We start from the raw sequence: 13,013 nt of genomic DNA on the forward strand, positions 1-13,013 counted from the left end.
TGGGTCATTTGTAGAGATGTGGATGGACCTAGAGACTGTCATACAGAGTGAAGTAAGAAAGAGAAAAACAAATATCGTATATTAATGCATATATGTGGAATGTAGAAAAATGGTGTAAATGAACCGGTTTGCAAGGCAACGATAGAGACACAGATGTAGAAAACAAACATGTGGTACCCAAGGGGGGAAACGGGTGTGGAGGGGATGAACTGGGAGATTGGGGTTGACATATATACACTAATTTGTATAAAATAGATAACTAATAAGAACCTGCTGTATAAAAATATATAATTCAAAAAAAAATTTAAGGGCCTCTGTGTAAGAGTTGAAATCGATTAAACTAGGTGCCAACAGTTACAAATTTGTCAAAGCTCCCCTCATTCTTAGCTATCATTCTAGGTTTTTTAAATGAACTCAGTTAGTCTTCTGATGCATTGAAATGTATTCTTGCCTTTGTGTTTCTTTGGTCATGGTGATGGGAAACGGACAAAATTATCTTGTATTAATAGAATTTTACTGTTTTACAAAATGAAAAATTGAAGCTGAATAGTTAGGAGAGATGTCTCTAGTTTTGAGAAATCCCTTTTCTGTAGAAATTTGAATGGGTGGGGGGAAGCTGACTATTTGGAAGAAAGGAAAAGCGAGAAGTGAAGGGAGCTGTGTGCTCCGTGAGGTCTTCCGGGAGCGCTGGCCCTCGGTCTGCAGGACACCTGGTTCTTTGCTCTGGGTGGTTATTACACACCAAATTGTCAGAACACGGCTGCCAGCTTCTTGCTTTGCTTTAATCATAACTTGTGTTTTTAGCAGGTATATAACCTACAACCACCGCTCGAAGTATTGAAGCAATTATGTTTTAGAAATTAAAGGTTTTATAAAGCTAATGTTTGTTTGGGGAACACAGGTTAGCTTTTGCGTGGGTTCTATTTAATGATGGTCCCACCCCCCAGTTTGAGTTCTTGTTACAAACACTGAAGCACGGCAGTAGGTGAACTAGGCGCGCCTCTTCGTCATCTGTAGGTTTACAGAAACATGTTTAGAATGTTCAGTAGATCGGTTGCTGGTGAAACGATCCAAGTAGTTGAATGTCTCAGGCTGCTTGCTGGCAGGTGAGCTTACGTGCATTTGCTTTCCTTCCAGATTCACGAGAAACTTCACTACTACGAGAAGCAGAATCCCACGCCCATCCTCCAGGGTGCGGCAGCCTTAGCTGGTGACGTAAGTGTGCCTTTCTGAGCTCAGGGGTACTTGTCCTTCGCGGCCTCTTGGGGGCAGGGCTCACCCTAGTGCAGACAGAGACGTGTGATCCTAGGAGTGAAAACCGGAAGAAGTTGCAGATGTCTCCGAAAGGCCTGTCATCCCTGAGTTGACGCTGACACTAGGCTGATTTTTTTCACTTTCCTGTCCTAAAGATTTTGCATGGAGATAACCCTCTTGTCCTGCCTTGGTAATTACGAAATAGAAATTTTAGTCTGTGCCTCTGTGGGGAGAGATGCTATCAGCTGTTAGAGTCCGAGAAAGTCCCAGGCAAGAGAAAAGCTTTGGAGAAATAGAGACAAGACGGCTGTGTCGCTGCCAGTCTTGAAACTGACAGACGCTGGCATAGGAATGAGGCGGACGGAATACATAAACAGTCAGGGTTGTTTTCTAAGTGGATTGTAAAGCATAGTAGAGATTTATGGGTATTAGACCTTTCCAAATTACCTTCATAACCGAAAAATAAATTTGAGCAGCAGCTGGCATTGATGGAGTAGTTAATTTCCCGTAGCTGTAATTTTATTTGAAATCTGGGTCAGGGAACTAACTCGCTGTTTCTCCCGTTGACTTCTGGACTCAGATGAGCTGAGCACAGACCTGGATGAACTACAGGGGACACTAAGCTGGGCAAGAAATGCATGTGGCGTGGAGGCTGCTTTTAGTGACACCCTACAGCCTCTCTGTTGTTTTTTAATCTTTTACGTTATTACAATGAAACAAACTATAGTTCCGCTTAGTAAGATTTTAGAGCTGTAGGTATAATGAGAAAAACCGACCATCTTCAAGGGCTGATTTTCTTTGATACTACCGTGTATTCTAGTTTAGAAAATAAAGCATGTGTAATGTATCTCCAAGTTGTGTGTTCCCTGTTTAGTCCCCATTTTTTCCTTCCATTTCTACAGAGATTACAAATTACAAGGATGTTGCAATATACATGTTTTGTGAAGGAGCTTACCTCTGTGTTGCAGAACCAAAACACTTGACGATTGAGAGAGCCTTGAAAACCGGTTTTAGAACATTTATTGTTGAGGGTTTGGGGAAATATTTATTTATAAACCAATGTAATGAAGGCCCAGTCATGTTACAACAATATTGCATTTTTTTAATTAGAGATTTTTATGTAAATATAAACTTAGCATTTTGTAATTCATCAGAGCAATATATTTAAATGTTTGATTCAAGAGTGCAAAGAGCCTTTTGTGTCTTTTTGTAAGTTAAAAATTCTGTAAAAAAATGTTACCTTGAAAAAGGAAAAGCACTTTTTGAAGTGTAGTCAGTGAATATATCAATTTTATCTGGTTTTATTTTTTGTGTATAATTTATATTACACCCCTCGTTTAGAGAAAAGTCCTTTCCAGAGATAAGAGCAATTATTTTTGGTTTGTTAGAAACTATAGGGGCAAATGGAACTTTCATGCAGTGTTTTGAGAAGGGTTTTTTTTTTGTTGTTGTTGTTGTTTTTTTGGTTTTTTTTTTTTTTTGCGGTACGCGGGCCTCTTACTGCTGTGGCCTCTCCCGTTGCGGAGCACAGGCTCCGGACGCGCAGGCTCAGCGGCCATGGCTCACGGGCACAGCCGCTCCGCAGCATGTGGGATCTTCCCGGACCGGGGCACGAACCCGTGTCCCCTGCATCGGCAGGCGGACTCTCAACCACTGCGCCACCAGGGAAGCCCGAGAAGGGTTTTTAAATGAAAGTATATGTACATATTTTGCATTCTGTGCTGTATTTTTTCATAATTCTAATCTTTTTTCTATGTGACTCTTGCTTTTCTTCGTATGAAAATGATATGATCCTTCTTATAGCCTAAGATTGAGATTTTGATAGAGGCCTCTTAATGCAGAGCACAAGGCAGGTTCCAAGCTCCACCCCTTTCTTCTTCAGCTTCAGCTGGAACCGGCAATGGGAATTTATAATCCTGGTAGAGAACAGTCAGCATCTGAGGTAGCAGCGTAGTTGTCAACCTATTATAAGTCATTTTATGATTAACCTATTTTATATTTAACAGACTGTGTAGGTGAGCATAATAAGTTTCCGATCATTTGCTCTTTCAGAGGCATTCTAGTTCTTTCTACCCCAGCTCTAAACAGCAAAAGCTACTTGGGGTTTAGAAACTCTGTGGATTTCACCACCTCGTTCAGAAGTTCTCTTTTCTGTGTTTTTCTTTTGTACAATGTCAAAGCCTGATCCAGTGCCTTTTCCAAGTGGTCCTTTGTCTGCATGCAAAAGACCATGTCGTAGAGGAAGTGCTGGGATTTGCCCCCTGTGCGGTGAATCAGAAGGTGATCTAGCCGATGTGATTTCTTGAGTTGTACTCAGCTGAGAGCCTGGGCTGGGATCAGGGCTACTAAGAGCCTCAGAAGAAGAGCAGCGATTGATAGTCTGTTTTCTTTCCTGCTGACTTGTGCTTAATCACCGAAAAAGTAGCAAGAGAGATTCTCAGTTGTCGCACGTGGAGCTCCCCTGCTCTTACTAACTGTCCTTCGTGTCAATGTGCTCTCCCCTGCAGCTGACGGAGGAGCTTCAGAACAAGCCATTGAGCAGCGAGATCAGAGAGCTGTTGAAACTACTGTCAAAACCCAATGTGAAGGTGAGGACGTGTGACACCTGTAATAAATATAGCCGAAAAGGGCCACTTTCTGGGCCTTCAGATGAATTCTGTTTCGAGCATCAATTTTCAAGTAAATGTGTTTTCAAATAGTGCACAGTATTTTAATCGCCCAAATCCTGTGAAGGAAAAAGAGTTGAGCTTTTCATGATAATGTTGTGACAATCTATAAAATACTTAAGTTGGGAAGCTCAGGATTTAAGTTGGCAAATATAATGGAGCTTCAAGGTCGTTTTTCTTTTAAAGGAAGTTAAGAATACAGGATACAGAACCTATTAGCGATATTGTTTAGGTCCATTTTGCTTGGCTAGTTAACGGTGTGCCAGTGGATTTGACAACAGTATCTATTTTTCTGTGGGACTGTCTTAGCATTCCTCTTCCTCTCCCCATTTCCTGCCCCCTCTTCTGCCAATTTGTGTTTTAATGCATCGTACCATTTCTACAGAGCAAAGCATTTTTCCAGTGTAAATACCAGTAAAATACTGGCAGATCCATTTCGAGTCTCTGTTTTTCTTACAAGTTTATCACTTATTTTTCCTCCAGGTGTGATTAGTCAACGATGTGATTTAGAAATTTTCCTGTTAATTCTAAGGTCATTAATGTATTAAGTTCTATGACCCATACATTTTATACTTGATACTGCCGCGCTTGTATGTGAAATATTGTCCAGGAGTCAGAATTACCTATAGATCAGTCATTATGTAATCAAAATGATCAGTTATGTCGTGATTTCTGTTAAGCACATATAGACTTTTGAATGAAAATGTCCATCTAGATGGAAAAACTGATTATTTATTTCTACCTTCTTTGAAAAATCTCCTTTGGAACTGTGCTATATATGGTCTTAAACTGATATTCGAAAAAGTATTAAATAAAAGACAGAGAACGTGTATGGGCCGTGATTTCTAAACCATGTAAGTAGATATAAAGTACATGAATGTATTTCTGTAAAGGGTAAATGAACTATGATTAATAATATGAGAGGAATTGACTGGTGCAGAGGAAATCAGTTATACTTTAGTTCTAGAAGAATAAGGATCTGGTTAGTGCAGGAAGGTCGCTGATGCTGAAGGCGGAGTGCACAGACAGTGAGCAGCTTGGAGGAGATCCGTGAATGCTCTGAAAATTCCTTCAGTTTCCTTACACTGCGCTTGGGAAGTTGATGTTAATCAGAGCGTGGCAAGGGTACCCGTGAGGCGCAGAGCATGGCAAGGGTACCCGCGAGGCGCTTGGTAAGCTCCATTTTTGAGAGCGTTATCTTGGTTTCAATTTTACAAATTAAAGAGGAATGTTTCTGACCCCCCAGAAACAAAAGATCTGATTTTGGTATTCCGTTCAAGAGTGTTTGAAATGGAACAGCTAATAATAAAGAGGTTATACTGGATGGAAACTGGTATTTGGCCGGAGAGGAGTGTGTGACCGTAGGTGGTTATGAGATAAGAGAAGATACGTACATTTTGGTGTCTGCCCCAGGTTCCTGGCCCAAAGCTTATAAAACCCTAGTTAATTTCCTAAGTGATACGAACACTGGGAACGTGTATTGCACTTGTATTTCTTTGTCTTTGACCCTGTCCCTGACACAAGTCCCCTCCAGCCCTTGTAAATTTTTAAGTGGTTAGAGCACAGGGAGCTTTGTCCTAATGAGGCGCCTCTGGGTGCGCCCCTGGCTGGGCGCTGGTCACCAGCAAGACCACGCCACGATTAGAAGCTTGGAATTTTCAGCCTCACCCCACCCCTGCCACCATCCTCCAGAGAGGGGAGAGGGGCTGGAAATGGAGTTAAGAATTGATTATGCCCACTTGAGGAAGCCTCCCTAAAATCCCCAAAGTGTGATGTTCAGAGAGCTTCTAGGCTCGGGGACACATCCGTGTACCAGGAGGGTGATGTACCCACCTCCACGGGAACAGATGCTCCTACCCTCCAGACCTTACCCTGTGTGTATCTCTTCATCTGAGTTCTTTATCATATACTTTAATAAACCGGTACATGTAAGTGTTTCCCTGAATCCTGTGACCTACTCCAGCAAATTAATTGAACCCAAGCAGGGGGTTGTTGGAACGTCACATCTGCAGCTGGTTGGTCAGAAGCACAGGTGGCAGCCTGGAGTGGTGACTGGTGTCTGAAGTGTGTCGGGGGGGGGGGGGCAGTCCTAAAGGATTGAGCCCTCAACCTGTGGGAGCTGACGCTCTCTCTGGGAAGATGACCTCAGAATTGGGTTGAACTGTAGGACGCCCAGGTGGTGTCACAGAGAATTGCTTGGTGTTGAGAAAACCCGTCACGCGTTTGGTGATCAGAATTTTGTTTTGTGTGAGCAGTAAAGGAAGCACACAGGAGAGAAACACAGCAAGGAAGGAGAAACTCCTCCAGAAGGAAAGAAATGTGGGTTTTCTTCCCTTTACGATGGCATCATGCAGCACCATAGGATGCAGCCTTTAATTGAGTACTTAAACTTCGTTATGGCAAAAATACCTCAGACAAACAGTTCTGTCTGTTTTCACATGTACGTAGCAGTGTGACTAAGGAATGGTGAGAAGTCAGCGTGAAAGGTGTATGTTCAGGAAATAACGTGTAGAAAGTGGCTGACATTGCGGACACTCGACGGTACAGTCGACAATGGCAATTTCTAGTTCACCAGTCTTGGGAAGAAAATACTTTTCTTCCCAGTTTGACCTAACATTTAACATTGCTTTCCTTGAAATCATTTATGTTAACAACCATCACTATCTCACTTTTGAAGGTAATTACTTTAAGAAATGCAGTCCCCAAATAAGTTTTAAGCTATTTCAGAATATGATCAAATACTCCTTTTTGTCTTAGAATAAATGAAAATATTTGCTTTTTTCTTTTTTTTAAGAGCAGAAGCAAGGTACAGTAGAATATAACATGTATACATGAATTGTTCATTGAACTGACAGTTAAAATATGAAAAATGTAATTCCAAGGTGTTAACTTGAATATTGCCCTTAAATTTTAGTGGATAAGGGAACTAATTATTTACTTTTTGAAGATTGCCCTTCCATTTAGAATATTTAATTCACAATACTGAAAGGAAACCTGAAATGTACCTGCAAAGTAATAATGATTTTTTTAAAAACACACATAGGTATATACAACCAAGTGTGTAGCCAACTATGAAATGATAATACGTGCTTTCTGTAGACAACTCGTTTTGAAAAGCATTAAAACTTTCTTTGGGGGGCTTCCCTGGTGGCGCAGTGGTTGAGAGTCCGCCTGCCAATGCAGGGGATGCGGGTTCGTGCCCCGGTCCGGGAAGATCCCACGTGCCGCAGAGCGGCTGGGCCCGTGAGCCATGGCCGCTGGGCCTGCGCGTCCGGAGCCTGTGCTCCGCAACGGGAGAGGCCACAACAGTGAGAGGCCCGTGTACCGCAAAAAAAACTAAAAACTTTCTTTGGTAGTTTGTAAATGTCACCAGAGTTGGATCTTCATTCAGTCATTCCTACATAAATTGAGCATCTACTCTGCCAGTCCCTATAGCTGGAACTTGTAGAAGATGTATGATGATACATGAAGATTAATGAAGGTGATAGAAATAGGGGATAAAGAGAGGGAACACCCAGAAATAGTGTGGAACACATAGGAGCAGAGCCGGCGCCCAGGCTGGGTGCGGGCGGGTTGAAGAGGACTGCAGAGGAGATGGTCTGTGCCCGGTGACGCCTGAAGGCTGGTGTGAGGTGACCAGAGGGGCAGAGGAGTGAGGGGTGAGTCGGCGGGGGAGGTGAGAAATGAAGGTTTCCGGTATGAAGTCCTACAAAGGAAATCACTTGTCACATTTGAGGCGTAACGTAGACTTAGTGTGGCCGAGCGGCAGCGTGTGAAAGAGGGAGGGGAGGGGCTGGACAGTAGAGCTGTGAGTCGGGGCCGACCTCCTGGTTACCCAGGACGGCCTGCTGTTTGCCTGTAGTTCCAGTGTGGTTAATATTAATAGCCTCCCTTTTAATTTCAGTGGTTTCCTTATTTAGATGATAAATTATATGGCCACTCTACTTGCGAGCATATGAAAAAGTTTGAATTCCATCCTGAGAGCAGTAGAAAGTCATTGGAAGGATTTAACTAAGCAGGCGATGCCATCACTCTGTGTGTAGTATGCACAGCAGTTCCCCGGGTGGGAAGACCAGCTGGGAGCCTGTAGAAATAATTTGGGTGCAGCGTGACTGTGGTCCTAACGAAGGATGTGAGGATGGAGACAAGGAAGTGGGGGATGGGTGGGATTGGATGTAAATTCAGTATGAGGCGTTGGGACAGCTGGTTAATTATTTGGGGAAAAATAAGAAAGACCTCTACTAGACTGAATTCCAAGTAGATTAAAGATGGAAGTGTAAAAATTGAACCATAATCATGGGATAGAGTAAAAGCATTTACAGCCTCAGGGGCAGATGGACACACACACACACGAAAAGTTAAAAAAAAAATCCATACATGAGGTTGGAAGGAATAACTTACCTTTATAACTGATTTATGATATTGTCTTTAATAAGATGTGATAGTTTATTACTCTGACTTTAATTTTTACCTTTTACAAAGTGACTTGATAAAAACTTTTGAAATTAAACAGAAAAGAATTTTGGATAATACATAACTGTGTTTTGAATCTAAATTTTAAAATAGAAGTCCCTATCCTTGTTGCTTTATTAGTGAAGATGAGCATTGCTTTCATATGCTTAGTGGCTTTTTATTTCTTCTGTGAATTGTGTGTTCATATATCTTTAGGGATGACTACTCTTAATTGGCTGCATTACCTTTCATTCCTTTTTGTGTACAGAAATATTACATATACATTTTTTTCCATTATAAGTAGGGTAATAGGATGCACTACTTACTGTATTGGAATACACCCAGTCCTTAAAACTTTGAATTGGTCAGTAGCCATATACAAAAAAAATAATTATTATTACTCAATAATGTCTACAAAATCCAGTCTTATTGTCCAAATCTTACAGTCCAGGAAAAATAACAAAGTATAAAAGAAATCACATGGTGAGAAAAAGGTAATGATAGAGTCACAAGAGGCCTGCGTAGATGTAACAGACTCTGAAGCTTGCTGCAGTAGGGGAGGAGCACGGGCCATTTAGGGGGCACTGCGGAAGGGTCGTTGGTCTCTACAGAGACTTTGTTTCCGGGGAAAGCAAAGAGAATCATCGATCAATAAAAACCACTCCTAGGCATCACATTGCCACATTAAAGGCAAATCATCCTCTCTGAGTTGTCATTCAGCGGCTCATTTTTGATAAAAGTGAGGTGACATCATCTCTAGAACATGGTATTATAATTTAGGAAGTCAGGGAAAATTTGGTAGATTTTTTAAAAGGCAATAAAATAGAAAGATGTGTTGTAATTTTTCAGCTTTCCAAAACATTCACTTACCAGAAATTACTCACTGCCCGGGCATGCGGAGGGGATGAGACTTCATTAAAGCATAATAAATGGCAAAGTTAAGCTTCCTTCTGGAAGAATAAATCAGCGTTACTCATCCTTATGAGTCAGACACTTAATTCTAAGGGTCTGACAGATATTTAGAGCATAGAGTTGACTCCAGGGGGTCTGAGGCAGGGAGAGCTTGGGAGCCCGATGCGTTACAAAGCCCAGTGTTCAATTTCCTGTAGATTCCTCTAAGCGACAGGTAAACCCATCAGCTGTGATCGGTGGCATATGGAAACACAATTTTCATTTAGGTACTGCCTCCTGAAAGAATGTCTGTATAGTGAAGTTGCTGCAGTTAAAACAGGAAAATGGAACACAAAGTTACTTTTAGTTGTCTAAAAGAAAAATGTTGCTAACCAAAACTATTTATAAAGCAAAGCTGTTAAAAATAATGAACTTGATATCTGTAAATTATTTATTTTGGAATCCAGATATGAAAGTACAGAGCTAAGGAGGAAAAGTAATAGCTGGTGTTCTAACAATGCCTATCGACTGTAATATTCACTTTATTATGAAATACATTCATTAGCATTCCCTGTTGTTCTTACCGTGTGCAGGATAGTTACGCTAGGCGCACAGGTAACAGCCATTTCTGGCGCTCTTCTGTGTTCCCATCTGCAGTCATTCCTCTTGTCTGAAAGAACTTCTTACAACATTTTTGGTAATGCAAGTCCGCTGGTGATGAATTCCTTCAGCTTTTGTATGTCTTTACAAAGTCTTCAGTATTCCTTCTTTTTAAAAGGTATTTTTGCTGGGTATAGAATTTTAGGCTGCCAGTAGTTTTCCTTGAGTATTTTAAAGATGTGCTCCATTGTCTTGTGGTGTGCTTTTTTTTTTTTTTTTTTTTGGCTGATTTTAAGATAGTCCCCTTTTCACTGGTTTTAAGCAGTTTGGTGTTATGTCTTTTCTGTTTATTGTGCTTGGATACATTGAGCTTCTTAAACATATGGGCTTTTTTGTTTCCATCAAATTTGGAATATTTTCTGCCATATTTCTTCAGATTTTTTTTAACACCTCTCCTGTCTCTGGAGATGCCAGTTCGGTGCATATAATAGACCATTGAAGTCCCACAGCTCAATAAATGTTCATAATTTTTCATTATATTTTCTCTTTGTGTTTCATGTGTTTCAGTAGTTTTATTGCTTTGCCTACAAGTGTTAATCTTATTCAGTGTACTGAATGAAATGTATTTTCACCTTTTATCTGTAGGAGCTTGGTTTGAATCTTCTTTGTATATTCCAAGTCTGCTGTTCAGCCCTTCTTCTGGCTTTTTGAACATTTGGAATTAGTAGTAACTGTTAATTTCCTTTTCTGTGATCTTTCTGTAATTTCAGGATTTGGTTCTACATAATTCTGTCATCTAACTTTTCAGGGTCTAGTTTTATATTTCTCATCATTGTGCATAGTAGTTGCTGATTTTGTACATGCCTAGTAATTGTTGATTGACTGTCAGTCATTGTGACTTGACTTTTTTTGATGCTGGATATTTTTGTATATTTATAGATAATATTCTTGAGTTTAAATTACACAATTAAGTTATTTGGAGGCTTGCTTTTAAGCTTTGTTAGGTGAGATCTTAGCAGCATGTAATCTTGGGCTAATTATTTCCTGCTATTAAGAAAGTACCTCTCTGTTGACTCTCCTCAATGCCCTGTGAGTGGTGAGGCTTTTCCTTGTAACTGGTGGGAACAGGAGCTATTCCTGCCCTGTGCAAGCCTCGGGGATTGTTTCCTGTAATGCAGGGCTTCTCAACCTTGGAACTATTTACATTTGAGGACTGGATACTTACTTGGCGGAGGGGAGGGGACTGTCTGCTGTGGTATCAGATGCCTCGGAGCATCTCTGGCCTCTGTGCACTAGACAGCAGTAGCATCCCTTGAATTGTTACAAACCAAAAATGTCCCCAGACAGCCATATGGCTCCCGGGGAGTAAAATTGCTCTCAGTTCCCAACTACTGCTCTAATCCTTCCTGGCAGTTGTTCCGTATGCGAGCCTTGGCTAAGGACTCAAGGAGCTCTGTGTCTGTGCAGCTCTCTCCATTCTCATCCCTTCCCTGAGAACGTTAGCCCCTTGATCTCCCTAGGTTCCCAGCTCTGCTGTCCTGGGTTCCTTCTCCCCCGACATAGCGGGAAATTCGCTCTAGACAGGAAGCTTGGGGCAGTCTTAGGGTTCGCAGTTGTTTCCTATGTCTCAGTGGTCACTGTCTTTCCTTGTCTCATGTCCAGTGTCTTCAAAAACCATTGCTTCATTATCTTTTTTTTTTTTTTTAAGTTTTCTCCAGTGGGTCCCTGTTAACTTCACCTTGGTTCTCATCCTCATTTTTTTCTTTTTTTTGTGGTACCCGGGCCTCTCACTGCTGTGGCCTCTCCCGTCGCGGAGCACAGCCTCCGGACGCGGAGGCTCAGCGGCCATGGCTCACGGGCCCAGCCGCTCCGCAGCATGTGGGATCTTCCCGGACCGGGGCACGAACCCGTGTCCCCTGCATCAGCAGGCGGACTCTCAACCCCTGCGCCACCAGGGAAGCCCTCTCATCCTCATTCTTGAGCTGTACTTTTGCTGGATACACAATTCTGGGCTGACTGTTCTTTTCTTCCTAAGCGCTTTCAAGGTGTTTTAACTCTCTTCAGTGGTCTTGCTGCTTGATCAGTCAGTTCTCAATTACCTTTTTTTCTTTCCTTCCTGATGATCTGTGTTTTTCTCTCTGATATTTTTAAGAACTACTTTCTGTCTCTGGCATTCTGTCATTTCACTATGATGTATGTAAGCGTGGGTTAATTTTTATTGTTCCTGCTTCCTAAAGGATCCATTGGAGTTCCTGAATCTTCAGACTGTGTTTCTCATCAGTTGTCAAAACTTTGCAGCTATTATACCTTCAGATAATATTTTATCATCTGATGATGCTCTTCATTCTGTCCCTTTGAAACTTTGTTGGCTACCAAGAAAAGCACCAACCATACAGGAAAAAAATATTATTGGGTTCATTCATTTGGACCCTTTTTTGATCAGAGAACACTAATGAGGAAGTGAGAGCTACCAAGTGGGAGAAGGCGTTTGTGGCACCTGTAGCCGACAAAGGCTTGGATCCAGCGTGTTATAAAGAACTCTTACAGGTCAAGAAGACAAAGACAGATGGAACAGAACAATGTGCAAGGATCTTGAACAGGCATTTCACGAAAGAAGGTATCGTGATGAATAAAACCCTTGAAGACCGGTTGAAACTCCAAGCGAAAAATGGGACATTAGGTGTATCGGACACCACGGTTGGCAGCAAACAATTGACATTTACATGAAAGGAGTTAGAACAGCAGAAGCAGCAGCAGGAGGCTGAGAAACTGCACCGACAAGAGAGGAAGACCCTTCGCCGTTCAGCCGGTCACCTGAGGTCCAGGCCCTGGAGAGGACGGCCGTTCCACTGAGTCTGGAACCGATCCCACGCACGATTCAGAGGAGCTCGCTTCCCCCACCTGATCATCGTAGAGTGTGTTATCCGCGCCGGGGACACGCGCTCCTGAAGTCCATGAAACCCTCGCTGCGTCTGCAGAGGGCAGCATCTGGCAGCGGGTCCCAGGCCTCCGGTCAGACCGCGGGGCTGGGCCCACTGGCCGTGTGGGGCCCCAGGGCGCTTCTGTGCCTTGTCGCTCCCCAGGAACATTGTCCCTTTCCCCTGGTTTTAATCAAGTAGACAAGGTGGTGGTTTTGTAATATTGTGGAAC

The 13,013-nt window shown here is 42.2% G+C and overlaps 1 protein-coding gene across 9 annotated transcripts in view; it reads left to right on the top strand.

The window, feature by feature from the left end:
* Positions 1-13,013, top strand: part of MPP7 (MAGUK p55 scaffold protein 7) — a 263,462-nt gene that overhangs the window by 156,571 nt on the left and 93,878 nt on the right. For all 9 annotated transcript variants that reach the window (XM_019933608.3, XM_019933607.3, XM_019933604.3 and 6 more), the window contains 2 exons: positions 1,138-1,215; positions 3,762-3,842. In XM_019933608.3, coding sequence (XP_019789167.1) covers positions 1,138-1,215; positions 3,762-3,842 — 159 coding nt within the window. The remainder of the gene's footprint in view (positions 1-1,137; positions 1,216-3,761; positions 3,843-13,013) is intronic.

Source organism: Tursiops truncatus, chromosome 2 (assembly GCF_011762595.2).
Source record: "Tursiops truncatus isolate mTurTru1 chromosome 2, mTurTru1.mat.Y, whole genome shotgun sequence".
NCBI lineage: Eukaryota > Metazoa > Chordata > Mammalia > Artiodactyla > Delphinidae > Tursiops > Tursiops truncatus.